The sequence below is a fragment of the Hyaena hyaena genome, unplaced genomic scaffold (assembly GCF_003009895.1).
Source record: "Hyaena hyaena isolate Hyena2069 unplaced genomic scaffold, ASM300989v1 scaffold_54, whole genome shotgun sequence".
Lineage (NCBI taxonomy): Eukaryota > Metazoa > Chordata > Mammalia > Carnivora > Hyaenidae > Hyaena > Hyaena hyaena.
The window spans coordinates 1,100,214-1,119,737 of NW_024080685.1; the positions used below are offsets into that span (position 1 = coordinate 1,100,214).

General features: G+C 41.7%; 1 protein-coding gene across 3 annotated transcripts in view; it reads right to left on the reverse strand.

The window, feature by feature from the left end:
• The window catches only part of RASSF6 (Ras association domain family member 6), a 49,993-nt gene that overhangs the window by 12,153 nt on the left and 18,316 nt on the right, over positions 1–19,524 (reverse strand). For all 3 annotated transcript variants that reach the window (XM_039231002.1, XM_039231001.1, XM_039231003.1), the window contains 2 exons: positions 7,581–7,659; positions 3,241–3,380 (listed from right to left, as the gene is read on the reverse strand). In XM_039231002.1, the coding sequence (XP_039086933.1) occupies positions 3,241–3,380; positions 7,581–7,659 (219 nt within the window). The remainder of the gene's footprint in view (positions 1–3,240; positions 3,381–7,580; positions 7,660–19,524) is intronic.

The following is a 19,524-nucleotide window of genomic DNA, read 5'->3' on the forward strand; positions in this document are numbered from 1 at the left end:
AGTCAGTAAAACATACAAAAAATTGAAGAATTCTGCACACAGAAACCCAGTATGAGAAAAGAGAGTTGAGAAATGTTACAGAGTGAAGGAATAGTTTATTTTTTTAAAATGTTTATTTATTTTGAGAGAGAGGGACCATATGTGCACGTATGGGAGGGGCAGATATATATATATATATATATATATATATATATATAGAGAGAGAGAGAGAGAGAGAGAGAGAGAGAGAGAGAGAGAATCCCAGGCACGCTCTGCACTATTAATGCAAAGCCTGATGCAATGCTCAATCTCCTCATACTTGGGATCATACCTGAGCCCAAATCAAGAGTTGGACACTTAACCTACTGAACCACCCAGGCACCCCTAGTTCCTTTCTTTATATGATTTCATTCAAGGCTCAGAATTTAAATGAATACCATCCTTAATAGTGGTAACCAGAATGAAGGTATTTAGGCCCAGACTGCACAAAGATAGTACCTTAGGTGGCTATGCACCCCACTAGGGAACAGAGGCCAAGGACCAGCCGTTCCAAATTATGTGCACCTTCCTGCTGAGTGTTCAACTGCTTCTAATGGAGGATTCTTGGCTAATTAATCATGACTGAATCTAATCTTGCTTTTGAGTGTGAGAGTAGTAGGATCTCGTTCTGATAATTCTCAACCTCCAGAAAGATCGGATACACTGCACATGTGCCCTTTACTCCATACATTCTCCTGGTAAGTTTCATTACTGTAGTAAAGAGCAAGCAAGATTTTCTAAGGAATTCTTCCTCAACTTTAAACTAAAGGAGATCATTTCTGTTTGGTTCACAGCAATGTGCTGATAAACAATGAAAACTGCAACTGGTGTCAATGGAAGAAGGCACATCGTGAGAATATTAATATTTAATTTGCCACAGTATATGGAAAGGCATCAATGTCACTTTGTCCACCTGGTCTCTTGAAACATCCTCACATTGAGGATTCTTAGGAACAAGTGTTCTGAATTTTAATTTGAAGCATTTGAAAATATCTCAGGGTAGCTATTTTTTTTTTAAGTCTTAATGTGATAATACAAGGACCTTACTGTATCTCCTTGACATCTTCCCTTAATGTGCCATACTTATTAAGTTTTCATGACTCAAATAATTAAAAAGCATCAAAAGCAGCTGGCTGCTCAGAGAACTTTGCAATGAGTTTTTCGGCAATATGAATAATGATAGCTAATTTTGCCAAATTCATGTCTTGCACAGTCATCTAAAAGCAGAGTCCAGGGGTAATTTCTCCTTTTAAGAAGTGCTCCTAGTCACTTAGAATCATCAGCCCCATCGGTCTTCGAGGACCTGAAGGGGAGGGTTGCCGGGCTTCACGGGCCACCTAAGTCTGTGATCCCCCTTCTGCTCTTTCACAAATACTGGACCCTTCGCCCACAGGCACCCCTTAGCCTGGATGGGAGACTAGTCAGAAGTGGGAGACAGAGACAGTTTTCACAACAGAGCAGAGGTAATTTAACTATCAGGCTTGTGGGGGCTTTGTTCAATATTATATTTTGAGTCTCTTCTTCATTCCAGGCACACTGCTGAGCACCACAATAACGGACAAATAAGCCATGTTCCTTACCCTGAAAAACCCACAGGCCAGAGCAGGACATAGGTGCATAAAAAATGCAAATAACGGTGTGTTTTGAAAAATTGCCAGTGCACCGAGTATAGACTGAAGGGTCAGAAAAGGCTTTCCGGAGAATGTGTTACCCGACCAGAGTCTTAAAGGACTGAGAGAGGGGAGTCGGGCGAACGATGCTGAAACGCAAGTAGACTTCACAGGAGTCAGGAAAGTAAGAGGCTGCATGGTATGTGTTAGGGAATTAGGGAATGTTCAGAACTGCTGGATCATCACGTGTGAGAACACTGGCAAGGTGCAAATCATAGTGGGGTGTCCAGAGAAAAAATGCGGCTTCCCCAAGGTGATCCTTGGTTTTTCTTGCTTATGGCCAGAGATCAGATTGAGGAAAAGGTCCTGGAAGCTCTCTCTCCATCCTCTCTTCCTAGAACTTCAGCCCATCCAGTTATAGATGGCAGGTTGGGAGAGGAGATGGCTTGGCCCCTCCACATATGCACAACAGGGGGAGGGATTGGAAAGTTAAGGATTAAAAAGGAGGGAAAGCAGGGAGGAAGGAAGAAAAAAAGAAAAAAACCCCCATACCTGTATGATTCTTTCTGGGAATAATTATTTTTCTAAAAATTGCAAAGGATAATGAAAAAAATCAACCCAACTTAATGTATTCAAGGTACAGTTGCATAAACCCACACAGAGAACGGTCTTCTGTTGTTACTGAGCTCCAAGTACACTTTGTTGTGTCCTGTTGAACAGGATCAAGACAATCAGGTGGAGCATAATTAAGTCTCCTTTCCAGAAAGTAGGAAGAGCCCTCTGTTCCAAGGAGAGGAGAAATTTAAATTTTATCTCCCCTTTTGGTGACAAGGCCAGAGCTAATGGGCTAATGAAATCTTGCCTTGACATTTTGTCTTTTCTAACGAAGGAATGCAGTCTTCCAGGAGAGAAGAAACACAGCAGAGAGGTAGACATGAGGGCCAGCCCAGTCCTGCTTCATGGTCATTGGAGATCTTGCACAAATTACCTAACCTTTCAGAGCTCCGGATTCTGAACACCTACTTCACAGAGTTGCTGAGGATTAAATGAGATTGTGTTAGAACTTTAGAGCTCTCATCTTTAAAAGTGCACACAATAAATTAAGGTAAATATGAGGGTGATCTTCTCAGGAGCTAAAACGTAAAAGATAGGGGAGCCTGGCTGGCTCAGTCGGTTAAGCATCCGACTTCAGCCCAGGTTCGTGATCTCACGGTTCGTGATTTTGAGCCCCGCGTGGGGTTCTGTGCTGATAGGTCAGAGCCTGGAGCCTGCGTTGGATTCTGTGTCTCTCTTTCTCTCTGCCCCTCCAGTGCTCGTACTCTGTCTCTCTCTTAAAAATAAATAAACATTTAAAAAAATTTTTTTAATGTTTTATTTATTTCTAGGAGAGAGAGAGAGAGAGACAGCGTGAGCAGGGGAGGGTCAGAAAGAGAGGGAGTCACAGACTGAAACAGGCTCCAGGCTCTGAGCTGGAAGTCAGCACTGAGCCCGACGTGGGGCTCGAACCCACGAACCGCGAGATCATGACCTAAGCGAAAGTCGGACACTCAACCGACTAAGCCACCCAGGCGCTCCTAAATAAACATTTTTAAAAATGTGAAATATAACTTACCTTTTGGAAAAGACATCTGGTGACTTCAACCTAGTAAAAGAAGGGATTTGTTTCTCATCTTGTATTTTTAGCTGTATAGGCCGTTTTACTCCCCAGAAAATGTCCAACATTCCTTCGACAATTAGTTTGCCATCTTCTGTCTGGGGAAGAAACCAATCATCTCAAACATTGTTTTTGTATTACTTATAGAAGGTAAATCTTTTAACTGAAAATGTAGAAATCAAGTCTGTAAGACATCTTAATAGATAAAAAGAAACTCCTCATGGGGTTGTTTGACTTTTCAATCTATCCTCAAAATAATTCAGTTTTGGAAACATTCTTTTATTTTTGAGAACAGCCCTGACCAGTAAAGTAAGTCAGAATGGTAATGATACAGCCACCAGAGGGCAGCATGTGTTAAAATGCTTTCTGAACTCCACAATTCTTCAATGAGGTAGAAGTTTAATTCTGTTCAACGTAAAATGAAAGCAGAATTAAAAACTATACCAAACTAGAAATCAGAAGAATAGCTATTCAGAGATTTAGTGGCTATTTGCTCATTTCTGAACAATTTTTAACTCCTGGAATTATTATGCAGAATCAGTGAGAAATGTATGAAACAACAGTATAAAATGTATAACAGAAATTATATATTTGAAAAAAATCAATAGCACTTGACTAATTTTTAAGTTGGAAATGTAACAAAAGAAGGGCATTCCACGCACACACAGACTGTGAACACTTACTTATTCTGCGGGTATAAATATTAATGTCAAAGCATAGACCCATAGAATTTATTTTCTAATCTATTACCACTTGTATATATATGTAGAAGTATTTCTGTTATTAAAGTAATATGTTATCATCATAGAAATTTCAAAAAATACAGACACTAAGAAGAAGCACATTGCAACCATCCAATAACTACTATAACATTCAATAACTATAGTTATTATGAAAAATCAATTATCAGAAAATGTCAATGACTTAACTTTTATTTGAGAGTATAATGAACACTCTAGACCTTGGACTAGACAGACCTGTGTTTGAACCCAGGCTCTGCCACTTCTTTGCTCTGTGGCCTTAGGCAAGAGGCTGAACGCATTTAAGGCTGCTGTTTCTGAAGAATGGCATCATTATAGTCCCTAATTCATAGCACCGGATATTTAATAAGTGCTTCATAAATGTTATTGCTTATTATTTCTTGGGCTGATAAACTAACTTCAGAGTCACTCCTGAAACAAAGTTATGAGCTTTCTCCCGCTTCTGAGTTCACGTTTCAGATTACTGAGAGGTCAGGATACCCATCAGTTGTTTTTGACAACCAAACATAATTTGGCCTTGGAAATGACAGTACATGATGCAAGTCCTACTTTCAGTTATCAAGGTACAGCATCCCTTCTTTGTTTAGTTATACTTCAATTAATCCCTTACATCAAAAACTCACAGAATAACTGCTCTTCTGAGATGATCTAATTCTTGTTTTCAAGAAGAAATTCTCCATCTGTTATCAACAATGGTAGGTTTTCTCATGTAAGGAATATCAGAATATTTCATTTGAGAGAAAGAGAAAGAGAGCACATGAGCCCACGAGCAGGGAAGGGGCAGAGTGAGGGAGACACACACACACAGAGAGAGAGAGAGAGAGAGAGAGAGAGAGAATCTTAAGCAGGCTCCATGCCTAGCATGGAGCCCGACATGTGGCTCAGTCTCACAACTGTGAGATCATAACCTGAGCTGAAATCAAGAGTCAGATGCTCAACCGACTGAGGCACTCAGGAATACAAGAAAAAATTTTCATTTCACAAAGCATCTCTTTATAGATGAACTAAATATATCGCAGAAGGCTTGCTTATTTAATATCATTGTCTAAATCCTTAGGCTTCTCTTCTAGGTCTACACCAGTACCCTTGGTGATCTCTAAGATCCTTATATGTCATTTCTCAACTAATAGCTTCCAACTTTACATTTCTAGCTCAAACCCTTCCCCTGAGCTCTACTTGTCTGACTGCCTACCTGACATCAAACTTAATATGTTCCTAATTAACTCTTGATCTTTCTCCCATGAATATTTTCCTTTCCAAGTTGTTCTATTCTTGTAAATAGCATCCTTGTCTGTCTTCTTTTCTTGGTAAATAGCATCCTTCTCCTTCCTGTGGCTCAGACCAGGAATTTGAGTCACCTTTAATCTTTCTTTTGTCCTCAACATCCAATGCATTAGCAAATCCTATGAGCTCCACCTTAAAAGTAAATCCCTAATGTGACCACTCTACTCACTGTATCCACTACCATGGTTCTGGTCCACGCCCTTTCATTGTTTGCCTGGATTATTGCAGGAGTTTTCTTTCTCATTCTTCTCTTGCCCTTTCATATATTCCCCATAGCTAGGGAGATTCTTGTAAGATTCTGTATCTTTTAGATAATGTCACTGTTCTGCTCAAAAGTACCCAGTAGCTTTCCTTCTCATCCCAAGTACATGTTACAGTCTTCACAATGATCTAAAGACCGACACGCTCTGGCACTTTCCTTCCACAGTTAGCTCTCTAGCTGCATTGTCTACTAATTCCCTGTTCTCGTAAGCCTCCTGCTCCACCAGCTTCCCTGCTGTACTTCAACTTCCTGCTGTTAGTTACTTCAACTAACCCAGCTCAGGCCCCTTGTTCGGGGGCCCGAATGTGTGTCCCACAGACTTCTGCAAGGTTTGCTTCTTCACATCTTCCAGAGTCTCTGGTCAAATTCTCCTCTACCCCTTCCCCACATAGATCCCTGAGCCCTCTTCCCTGCTGTGCCATTGTCAACAGCCTTTATTTTTATTTGATATACTGCATATTTTATTTCTTATCTCTACGCTCTAATATAAGAAACATAAGGATATTATGTCCCATTTCTTCGTTGCTTTATCTGCAGCTTTTAGAACAGTGTCTGGCACATGGTAGACAATCAATATTTCCTTAATTAACCAGACATTAAGAAAGCTACATGCCATTCTCCATAATGCCCTTTTAACAGTGTCTGAGTCATTGTAACTCAGCCAGAATGTTTTGAAAATTTCTGGACTCTCACTTTATTGACCAGTGAGTAAAGATGGAAAGTTAAGCGATATAATAGTCTCACTGTGTACTTTACATCATGTAATTTTAAAAAATTAAATGACTTTTGTATTGTAAGTTGAACACTGATTTGCAGAATTTGAGAGAACATTATATATTCATAACATCAAAGTTCAAACATGTTCCGAAAGGAAACAAACTTCTTCACATCATGAACTTTGTAGAAACTTGAACTAAAATATAATCATTTTTTTAAAGTTTTGATCTTTTCTTAAGTTACCTTTACAATTATAAGATCTTTAATCTTAGAGATCTAAGATATAGGATGATACTGAAATAATTTAAAATTAGGCCCATTTCTTTGTAAAGAGATGACTTATTTCCTTCTTCTATTACATTTGGGAAGGCAAGCGAAATATTCAAACTAAATCATTTAACTTCACTAGGAAAGGCCAGAGCGGCTTGTAAGTTTCCCTCTGTTCAACTCCAATTTTAAGCCCAATCACAGTGACCTAAACTTAATGCTATATCATCAAATGTGAAGAGTTTAATTGGAGGTAGAAAAGTCTAATGCCTCCCGGGGCCAGGAAGATAGTGTAAAGATGTGAAGCAAGCCCCATCAGAATGCAAGACTAGGTGGAGAGATCTGCGGAGAATGAAGCAGTCAAAGAAGGAGAAGAAGAAGAAGAAGAAGAAAAAAAAAATCTAAGGCCAGTTTGCACTCCTAAAAATACTTTCTAGACTCAGGACTTTTCTGAAGTGTTACTTTCACATTTTAAAATTTGTTATTATAACACAGTACACATTCTTTGGAACCTAACTGATTCATGTTAACAACCAAATCAAACTATGTTACAGCCTATGTCATATTTATTTGAGCAATCCCCCATGGGTATGGACTTAAAATATCTTCAAATTCTCTCCATTACAAATGACGTCACCACAGGATGACACCACCTTCTCTGTATGTTTGGGCACGTTTGTAAGAAAGTATTATAAGAGATTTCTAGTGGAATTGCTGTTCAAAAGACATTTATACACTGTTTTAAAAGCAGAAAGTAAACATGTCATTAAAATTATTTTTAAATGCTTTCTTATCCCCAAAGCTGCTTAAAAAGTCACATGTTTCAGGACTGGGATTTTGTGATATAGTCTAAATATAAAAGTCATGATCAAAGTCAAAGATTCACCTGTTTTTCCAGACCCCTTGTGCTGCTAGAGGATAGACTCCCACTCATCCTGATGTCTTTATTCCTTTAAGGAATTTCTTTCTGTGAATTAAACTGTATTGCATTTGTTTGATGGGCTTACCTGTCCACATAAAATATGGAGGTTTTTCTGGTTCTCATAAAAAATGTTATAGGTCTTCAATAAAGAATTAAGTTGTTCCCTAAAAAAGGTTACATATAGTTATAATCAGTCTCTTTGACAGTAAAAGGCAATAATAGTGCATTCAGTTCGCAAAGGTACGGGATAGAAATGGGTCAATGGAATCTTTACTGTTCTGTGGTTTTATTTAACTTAATGCAGGCCATTGAAAATCGAAGTCTTCTCGGGACACCAACGAACACGGGAGGGGCTAATTCACCAATAAATAACCGAAGGAGGGACAATAAGGGCCAAGTGGTGAGGACACTGGTGACAGGAGACAGACATAAAATAGAGATTCGCTTTCACATTTCTTTTTGGTTTTGCATCATGTAACCAGCCTACATTAAGCACCTGGTATGTGCCTGACACTGTTTCCCACCAGCAGCTTCGTCACAGTTCAGGGATGGTCATCGCTCCCGAGTTACCTTTCCCGCGTGGCAGCTGGGGTCTGGCCGTGGGAACACTGGTTCCTGACACTCCTCTCTCCTGTCCCCTGCCACCACAGCCTACAGTCCTTACCCTCCCGAACTAGCCTACTGGTCCAGGCCGTCTTCTCTTACCTGGATTACAGTCTGCTAAAAGCCTCCCTGATTCTGTAGTCTGTTGTTAACAGCAGGTCTTATCTTACTGCAAACGAGATCATCTCTCTCCTTGGCTCAAAACTCTCCAATATCTTTAAAACATGTTTTTTAAGTTTAGTTATTTATTTTGAGGGAGAGTGAGAGCCAGGGAGAGGCAGAGAGATGGGGAGAGAGAGAGAGAATCCCAAGCAGGTGCCTCACTGTCAGCACAGAGTCTGATGTGGGACTTAAACTCACAAACTATGAGATCATGACCTGAAATGAAGTCAAGAGTCAGACATTCAACTAACTGACTGAGCCACCCAGGTGCTCCTCTCCAGTATCTTTTCATTATTCAGAATAAAGCCAACATCCTTCCAATGACTTAAAAGGCCAGATGTGAGCTGGTCTTCTGTTTCCCTTTGATTTCATTTCCGGCTATTCTTTCCTTTATTCACTATACTCTAGCCACTGGCTCCTGATATTCCTTGAATATGTCAGGCACATTCTCACCTCAGGGTCTTTGCACTTGCTGGTTCCCCTGTCCAGAGTGAGGTCCTCTCTCCTACTCCCACTGTCACACTAGAATGTGCCTGACACTGTGTTATGTAAATGTTAGCACATTTTCTTTAACTTCTTACTCAGAAGTCACCTTCTCAAGGACTCCTTCCTGACCATTCAATCTAAAGGTTTGCCTTCTCCCAACGCTCATATCCTGCTTTCTTATCTCTGCTCCTCAGTCACCATCTAACCTTGTACATATTTTGCTTATTTGTCTTATATTCGGTCTCTCTCGCTGGACCGCAGCTCCACGAGAATCGGTGTGCTTGTATACTTTGTTTGCGCTGTGTTCCATGTGCCTGGAAGAGTGTTTGGCACATAGAACTCTATGAATACTGGTTGAATGAAATGATCAGAGAAATTCTTATTCCTAAAAATGGAAGCATACCAGATAAAGGGGGAAAAGCTTCTTTATATAAACAGTTTTATGTGGGGGGGAACCTCATATTAAATTTCCAAATATATCATTTGTTAAACTTCCTTCAATCCTCAGTATCTGTTTCTCTCCCATAAGAATACTGGCTCCATGAGGGCAACAACTTTGGTCTATTTTATTCATTACTGTCTTCTCACTATTAGAGCAGAGACTTGCTCAGAGTAGGCTCTTATTCAATAAATATTTATTGAATACTAAATGACAAAATTCATGTACATTGATTTTTATGCTTAATATCATTTAGACATACTCTTTCCATTTGACTTTGTAATTTTATTTTATTTTATTAAAAAAATTTTAATGTCTATTTATTTTGAGAGAGACAGAGTGTGAGCGGGGGAGGGACAGAGAGAGAGGGAGACACAGAATCTGAAGCAGGCTCCAGGCTCTGAGCTGTCTGCATAGAGCCCACCGTGGGGCTTGAACTCAAGAACATGGAGGTCATGACCTGAGCTTAATTCAGACACTCAACCAGCTGAGCCACCCAGGCACCCCTGACTTTATAATTTTAATATGCAGTTTTCCAAGGCTCAATACACTTCAATCACCACATAAAACAGTTCTACAGAATTCCTCCATGCTGTGGTTCCATTTCCGGCTGAGTTACTTTAGAATTTCAATGTCAATGAATATTTCTGTTCTAAATATCATTGCCCACACAAGGGATTTGTTCCCTTGGAGTCATTATTATGAGATGTTTCCTAAAAATTATTGTACTGGTAAGGAGCATGAACACTTTTATAGCTCTCCATTACTGAATGCCAGGACAGCATATAGAAATTTCTGGTTCACTTGGGATGCAACTCCTGATATGCGGAGCCGTGAGGGTTGTTATTAAGGCAAATCAAATTTTATATAATCTTAGTCCCTCAGCTTCTGTTTCTGATAAAAATTACATAATAAGATATGGTACAAATATCCTTCAAAGTATTTACCTAAGAATCATATAATTAGAAAGATATTCTCAGGGAACAAGCCACTCGGAAAATGCTTCTATACCTGAACAGAACCTTACCAAAGATTCCTTCACAGAAATAATCTCCAAATGACCCAGGAAGTCAGCAAACTGTAATCCTACATTGTCTGTTTTTATAAATAAAGGTTTATCATAATATAGCCACGCTACTTAGTTTGCTTCTTGTCTGTGGTGCATTCCTGCTGTAACTGCAGAGCTGAGTAGTTGTGACAGAAACCATATGACCCATAAAGCCTAAAATGTTTATTATTTGGCCCTTTATAGAGAAGGTCAGCCAACAACCCCCCTCCCCAAGTATAACATAGGGTCACTGAATGACACGGAAGTCATTCATTTTTTTTTTTTTTTTTTTTTTTTTTGCCATAGGCAGGATTGTTCTGACTGAATATGAATGGCACTTTGAAGGATTCTGGGATAAAGTGAAGAATTAGAAAGAAAAAAAACACCGCCTCACAAGTTATGTAAACAACTACAGCAAAGGTGAAAGCATTGCAAATATTAAAGCGTCATTACATTTGAATTGTATATCCCTTCCCAGAGGAACTTTTTTTTTTAAGTTTTTAAAGTTTTTTTAAATTTATTTCTAGGAGAGAGAGATTGAGAGAGAGAGACAGCGTGAGCAAGGGAGGGTCAGAGAGAGAGGGAGTCACAGACTGAAACAGGCTCCAGGCTCTGAGCTGGCAGTCAGCACAGAGCCCGACGCGGGGCTCGAACCCACGAACCACGAGATCATGACCTGAGCGAAAGTCGGACGCTTAACCAACTAAGCCACCCAGGCGCCCCCCCAGAGGAACTTTTGAAGATGATTCTTTTTTTGTGCATCTGATGGAACTGTGGGTCTAATAGAACACTGGTAATAAAAGCTAGCCTGCAATATTCTAATCTGACTTGTTGGCACTGAAGGCACAGGGGCTTAAGAAGTTATTGTCAGGTCGATCACCCGTAGCTGCAGACTGATTCAGATTGTGTCCTCCAATAGTGAGCAGTCACCGTGTGAGCTCAATCGAGAGGTTTCAGTCGTACTCTGAGGATGGGTGAGAGCTTCAAGGATAGATGTCTCCTACAGTGAACTTCAGAAGGAAGGGATTAATCATGAAGTATGGGAGGAGCTTACCAGGCAGAGATAACTTTCACAAGGATATGTAGCTATTTCCATAGTTTTTGTGAAGGAAGCTCAGAGCTCTGGGGCTCTAAAGGTAGAACGTGTAAATGGAGAGTGGTGAGCCTCGAGCTGAAGAAGCAGGCAGGATCTGTGTGAACCATTTTAATGAGCTTAAAATTCACCCTGTAGGCAGCTCTAGAAGGTTCTAGGCAAAAGAAAGGCATGATGATAAGGGCCACTAGGAAACTTACAGAAGACAGATTTCAGGACCAGGTGGAAGCAGAGAGATGTTTGGGACTATTGGCAAATAGTACAGGGGTAGAGGTGCAGGAGCGAGGCTGTGTTCCATGGAAAGGCGGTCAAGTGTCCCACATGTACAGAAGGGTCTGAAGTCTAGACGGGACCCATACATGACTTAGGACATCCAATCACTAAAGCGCTACCTAGGCAGTCCCTAGTCAGGAAAGGAGACAGGGATTTAATACACACTGTGCCCTGTCAGTGGTAATTACAACAGATTTTTCTGCGTCATTTAAATGTCACATATGGACCTTCTCCCATCAAAAAAGGAAACCGGCATCTGCATACCTTTCTGTCTCAGCCACCAAAAAAGTTCCCCACCCAGCCTAGAGCAGACCACTCAGTAACTATTCAGCTGCCCTAACCAAGCTATAAAATGGGTGATGAGAAATAGATTCCACGTCTAGTCTTCTCAGTTTATAATTCTGTGATATTTAGAAGCCACAAGGACACCTAAGAAATGAACATAAGGCTCAAATAGCCTATACAGTTTATGTTTGATATATAAAAAATTGATTTTCTGAGAGCTTGGTGTTTTGGAACATGAAATACTGCATCATAATATATAACAAGGTTTTGTGTGTGTTTTTTTTTTAAATCAAACAGTATGTATACTATGGATTCGTGTTTTTACAAAACTGAGGAATGACAAACTTCCATATAAACGGGACTTCCAACCTGAATGAAGACATAGGATCGTAAGCTTCCCAAGACAGACACTGGCGCTGTGTGCCAGCTGCGCAGAAATCGCATCCTGATAGATGTTGACGGACACCCAGAATTGTTCACTGCAGCGCGTGAAGAGTGCAGGCCAGGAGAGACTTAACATGGGCGTGACAAGTTTAGGGGAAAGAAGCAGGGGAGGGCCCAGGGCTCCTGTTCCTTTAAGGCTCCCAGGTAGATTTTATGAGCCATAGTAGATCCAGAATTAACTGTAAAACGCTTAGGTGTACTTTGTACTTTGTGGCCTGAACTGCAGCTGCTCAGCAGATGGGAATTACCCACACAGTGGCATCTGCCATGAATAATGGACTTAGCAAGAAACGAGTTCCTCAATCTGATCATGCTATTGAGCTGGCCGGAAAAAACAATTTTTATTTGATCTTCTAAAAGTTTAATATTCACGGACATGGGACAGAGGGACGGCTGGAAGGGAGCAACGCCCTGCATCCATAGACAGAATGGATGTCCAATATTAGTTGCAATAGAGCTCTCTCTCTCTAGTTTTAGTAATGATTTACGGTGGAATTAAAAGGAAATCCGATCCATTTCCTGGAAACCAAAAACCCCAGCCCACTCTTCGTTAAGTGATTCTGACTCTTTGGACCCGGTAAAGGCAAATGAGAACCACTGTTATACGATGTAACCCAACACAAACTTGAGAGACTGCCACATGCACAAACTAAACCAGAGAAAAATACAACCCAACTCAGCCCCCAAAGGCATATTCGGCCAGGGCTGAGCTTCCTGACTTTGTGTAACTTCTGCCTCAGGGAGACTTGCTGAAAAGCATCCAGGCTCCAAATCCGGAGACTCAAAACTACATCGTGACAGCAGCATTAGAAACAAGACCCTGCTTGGGTCCACGTTTAAGGGCAGGAGCCTGAATCGTTTGAAAGAAAATCTTCAAAGAGATGAAAACTTGAGGCAGAATAAAAAGGCTAACTAGCTGTCTCACACGTTTAGTTCTCCCCATAATACACATGGATTTTGTTCATAATGATAAATTCTAGCAATAAGATCAACAATTTCATGGTAGGTTACAAAATTGAATTTAAAACAACATGTATTTAATGAAATAGTTATGAATTAAACATGGAAAGGTAACAAATTGACAATTTCCCGGGAAAAAAGATCTCGATTGATTTTATTAGTCGTAGCTCTGTATACTTTCCAAACTGTATATACAAAATGCATATTACATTTGTAATATTGTCATAATTTTACTTCCAAAAAAATATATAAAATAGGAGGACCTGGGTGGCTCAGTCGGTTAAGTGTCCGACCTCGGCTCAGGTCATGATCTCGCGGTCCGTGGGTTCGAGCCCCACATTGAGCTCTGGGCTGAGAGCTCAGAGCCAGGAACCTGCTTCGGATTCCGTGTCTCGCTCTCTCTCTCTGCCCCTCCCCTGCTCGTACTCTGACTCCCTCTCCCTCTCTCTCAAAAAATAAACATTAAAAAAATAAAAAAAAATATATAATATAATATAAACTCCTGTATGTTTTTGGAAAGGTGGAACCAGGAAACAGGAGGGCAATAGAAAAGAGTAACTGGAGCTTTATCATTGAGCCCTTTGCCAAGACAACCCATCATTCCGTATTACTGATGTCTGCATGATGTCTGCAAGCAGTAGCAGAATTCTCTTAACCCACTTTATCCTTCATTACTGTCAGCTTGAATCCTGGGATTAAAATTGCAAACTTCTGCAACTGTTCTTCTATAAGCGGCTACAGCTCCGGGTCTTTTTGCCTTTAGCCTCATCTCCTGGCTCCAATAAAGAAAGAAAACTACCTTTCAAACCTTTGCATAGAGACCTTCCTCTGCTGGCAAAGCAGGTTATTCACATTTCCATTGCAAAGGAAGGGACTGGATGCCGCAGTTTGAAAAACAGAGAGGTTGGGAAGCGGAAGGAAGGGTGTTTTGATTTGATTGCAGGAAAAATGCCAACCCTAACTGATCATGGAGCTCCGAATTTGTCTGCCTCTCCTGGCTTCCTTTGAGGAGGCTGCTGTTTTAGAAAAGGAAGGGCTCCTAACATTTTTAGTACTTCTGCTAAAGCATCAGTAGTTATTGCTGGCGGTCAGGATGATGGTGCCGGTGATGTGATTTGTTTGCTTTGTTCTTCCAAACAGTTCTATCCTAGGACCTAACTCCCTCTTCAGTGCTGACAACCCATAATAAAAAGGGCCTGGGAGTTTCATGAGCTCGACTAGTAATCTAATCAATACGATAACACAGCCAGACCTGCTTCTCCTCCACCACCCTCTCCTTTCGCTGATTTTGGCCATTTTGTGACTTTTGTATTTTCTGGGCATTCGTCTTTTTCTGATGAGCCCTGTCAAAAATGGCCCGGGAGCCATGAGTAGGTACAGGGTAAGCTTTTCTCAGGTCCTCCAGCCCTAGAACTCAGATAAGGGCAAAGGGGTTAAAGATTAAGGAGTAATTTCACAGTATTGAAAAGAAACTTGAAGTGATGGCTAGTTGGTAGATATGAAACGAAGAAGAATGCCCAAAGTGTTTTCTTGACGAGGAAAACTCTACCGTTGAAGACAGGGGCTTTAGCTCTTCAGAACAATGCCACTGGACATTGATAAGACATAAAAGAGGGTGTGAAAAGAGAGAGGCAAAGGATTGTGCCATTTGTTCAAATACCAGAGCTTCTGAAGGAAACAGGAATGTGCTCGAGATCTGATAGCGGATTTTTAAGAGACTCCTTCCATAAGGGTAAACCTCAGTATTTGATATTTTAACACACTGGCGTGTTTCCAACAGCCTCAGATGAGGGGAAGATACTGATCTATTCCCTTTTCCTCTATGGTTTGGCTTCTAAAGATTTTTATGAAAAAGATTAAAAAAAATTCACAACCCACTATATCCTAGTTGGCAGTGGTGAGAAGCTGCCTCCGTATCAGACCTTGTTTTCTGCTGTCATGCGCCGCAGCTGAATCCCTAGGTGCAGCCCAAGCTGTTTGTGGACAGGGAGGAAAGAATGAGGGAAGTCTGTGCTCTGTCATCTTCCTCTGGCCTGAAACACAGAAATATGGCCTCTGTTCACAGCCCTAATATGACTCACAAATCAAGACTGATGCTTTGATTTGTATTCCAGTCCAAAGTAAGGACTTGAAATTACCTCCACTTTATCAGGAGAAACTTAAAGGAAGACCATGGGGGAGGGAGGCAAACCATGAGAGACTCTTGAATGCTGAGAACAAACTGAGGGCTGATGGGGGTTGGGGGGAGGGGAAGGGGAGTGATGGGCATGGAGGAAGGCACTTGCTGGGATGAGCACTGGGTGTTATATGGAAACCAACTTGACAAACTATGAACGAAAAAAAAAAAGAAACTACCTCCACTTTGATGAAATAGTCTGTTGTTGTAGCTGAGTATTTTGTATTTTTAAAAAATGTTTATTATTTATTTTGAGAGAGAGAGAGCAAAGAGGAGGGGCAGAGAGAAAGAGAGAGAGAGAGAGAGAGAGAGAGAGAGAGTCTCAAGCAGGCTCCATGCTGTGAGCGCAGAGCCTGCCGTTGGGCTCAATCCCATGAACTTCGAGATCATGACTTGAGCCAAAAATCAAGAGTCAGATGCTTAACCAACTGAGACACCCAGCCCTTGTTGTAGCTGAATGTTTGGAGAGAACAGGCACTGATTTATGAATAGTGGTAGTGCTTCAAACCAGAGATTATATTTACCTGCCCCATTCCTTAGCTCTGGCCTTCTTTCCATCTCAAAGCCAACAACGGCCATGGAGTCATTCTCACCAGCCTTGCTCTGACACAGACTCCCCTCACAGAGCCCTCTTCCTGTCTCATATCTAAAGACCCATGGGATCACATTGGGCCCATCTGAATAATCTCTCTATTTTAGGGTCAGCTGACTGGCAACCTTAATTCCCTTTTGCCATGCAACTGTAAAATATTCACAGGTTCAGGGGCTTAGAATGTAGCCCTCTCTGGGAGGCCATTAATATGCCTCTCCTAATATTGTCTGAACACGTAGGAGACATCTTGTTAGAAAGTAAAATCTGTATTTTAACCAAGATATCCAGGAAATTTGCATATACATTAAAGTCAAGAGAAGCCCTGATGTAATCCGTCTGCCCTTAGCTATGAAACAGTATTTAAGGGTAGCGCATGTCAAAACACTAATGTCCTAACTTAGTTCTCTTAAGTTTAGCTCCCATAGACATGCATAATCAACAAGAATTTGAGGGATTATTACGTAACAGACAATGTAATAGATTCTGGGATGTATACAGCCAGTGAGACCCCTGCACTGATGGGACTTACATTCTGTAGGAGGAAGACAGAGGAAAACAAAAGAGCAAAATAAGACATACACTAATTTTACATGGAGGCAAATGCTCTGAGAACAATAAAACAGGATCACATGATGGAGTGCATAGTAGAGGACATGTCAGAAAGGGTGATCAGGAGGCCTGAGATATTAGGCTGAAGTCTCAATAATGGGAAAAAGCCAACCCTGTGAAGAGTTAGGGAGAGCGTCCCAAGCAGGAGAGGCCGTGCCCTGTATGCAAGACTAAGCTTGGCATGTTTGAAGGAGAGACAGAAAGGAAGAGTGGTTTAAGATGAGGATCTAACAGCCCTCCAGGCCAGATCCCTAGGGACAGGGAATGGAAGCGGGAAGCTGATGTAGTCGTCCAGGCAAGAGATAATGGTGGCTGCGACTAGACGACTAGACGGTGAGAATTGTTTGGATTTTGGAGGTGGAGCCCATTCGACTTGCCATAGGGCTGGGTTTAGAGGGGAGGGAATGGCGTGACTGGGTTAGTCTGTAGCTTATACGGGGGTCTTCTCATTCTCCCATGAGTTAAACTTTCATTTCAGTTTTTTTCTAATCCGAGCCTTACACATTCTTTTAAGCCAGTTGACAAGTAAACACAAGTGTGCCACGAAACTCTGGCCATTATTGGAGCAGACACGGGCTGGCTGTAAAATAACACCCTTTGTGTATGAACAGCTGGAAGCTGTGTGCTTGTTGAGGATGACTACCTTGACTCCACAGTCTGATGCCTCTTGTTCCCTAGGGATGAGGAAATGATCTATCTATTTTGCTAATTCATTAACAGTCTCTTGGACCGTTAAGATTGTTACCAGAGTGTCTGAAACATGGCAGGGGTGGGTGATCCTCAGGGCCACGTACCTGAGCAGGAGCTAAAGACAGGAGCTTTCCTGACACACAGGCCCTTACCTGGCTCTTCTGTGGTGTTGCCATGACTTGGACCACTGATCTCCTTACATTTAAAATAATACAGGGGTAGGGGCGCCTGGGTGGTTTAGTCGGTTAAGCGTCCGACTTTCACTTAGGTCATGATCTCGCGGTTCGTGGGTTCGAGCCCCGCGTCGGGCTCTGTGCTGACTGCCAGCTCAGAGCCTGGAGCCTGTTTCAATCTGTGACTCCCTCTCTCTCTGACCCTCCCCTGCTCATGCTGTCTCTCTCTCTCTCTCCTAGAAATAAATAAAAATATAAAAAATAAAATAAAATAAAATAATACAGGGGCACCTAGGTGGCTCAGTCAGTTAAGCGTCCAACTTTGGCCCAGGTCATGATCTCGTGGTTCAGGAGTTCGAGCCCTGCAACAGGCTATGTGCTGACAGCTCAGAGCCTGGAGCCTGCTTCAGATTCTGTGTCTCCCTCTCTCTCTGCCCCTCATCTGCTCATACGCTGTCTCTTTCTAAAAATTAAATAAAACATTTTTTTAAATTAAAAAATTAAAAACAATATGTATTAAGCGACCTCTTTGTTTTTCTTCTGGGTGCCTTTCATATACTCCACACTCCATACAGAGCATAGGGAACATACCATAGCATTTGCTTTGCTTAACATCGTTAAACGTCTTCCCATTGCTCTTGGGATTAAAAATTACAAATCTTTACCACAGCAGGAGAGGTCCCGCTTGGTCTCTTTTAGCCTACTTTCAAAAGGTGCATTTCCCCGTGTCTTGTATGTCACCCACACCGGGTCCCTTTCACTTGCTGGAACTCTGAGCTCTCTCTCTGGTCGTAAGGATTTCAGGCAGACTCCCTGTGTCAAGAATGCTCTCCTGCTCACTTCCTTAAACTTGTTAGCTCCCTCCTTGTTCAGATACCAGGAACCCCCTCCCCACCCTGCCGCTGTTTAGGGTAGTTCCTTATTCTGTAAAGGGTCTCTTTCCTTCTGAACATCTGCCTCAATTTCTTATCAAGCCTTTAGACCTGTAGTTCTCAGAGTGTGATTCCCAGACCCGCAGCACTTGCACCACATAGGGACTTCGACTTCACACCACCCCAGACCCCCTCAGTCACAGCCTGGGAGTGGGTCCTCAACCTTTAGTGTAGCAAGCCCTCCAGGTCATTCTAGTGAAGGCTCAGATTGGAGATCTGTAGCTTCAGGCAGCTCTTGTCTTTTTTGCTCAAAATTCCATACCTCAGTTTCTAGTACACCTTCTGGCTATGGTGTGTTCTCAGTAATTATTTGTTGAGGGGAAAAAACATAGAAAATTAAATCCTGACCTATTTTTAGAGGAGGAAAAACTTTTCACCAGTGCCACCACTTGACATATCCAGAAATTCAAGTAAATATATTTATTAACCATAAGTTAATACATTTCTAGTCTTTGAGTTTTGATTTTATCAGATTTTCTATTGAAATATTTTCAGTGTACCTTGATGTATTTTAACCGACCAAAGTGATAAAATAGTTAAATGTGGAGTAAGTAAATTGGGTTGAGAATAACAGTCATACTGATATGATTCATGATTATCAATGCTCATTGAGAAATATCTGATATAGAGAGGGCAAGATGGCGGAGAAGTAAGGAGCTCCGTACTTGCACTCGCGCCCATACATCACACAGAAAAGATCTGAAGCCATTGGAAACCTTACAAAACCTGAGAGACTGGGAGAAAAAAGACGCAGAATCCACTGAGAGAGCCTTCTAACCGGGCTCAGGCTCAGAACACCCTGCGGGCAAGCCCCCGCCCTGCACGCCAGCCTGACCCAGAGAAGGAAGCAGCGATTCTGACTCCGCCCCCAGAGCTCGGCAGGGGGCCTGGAATTGCCCCGAGGGGGTTGCCTGGGAAGCTGTGTCTAAGGCAACTTCAGCGGGTCGCACAGACGGGGATTTGGAGATTGGAACTGCCCTGGGTTGAAGAGTGCAACCAACTTCGGCTGCGCCCCCGGTACGGGGAGTTTACACGCCCAAAAAGCGAGGAGCAGCGCTTGCTTC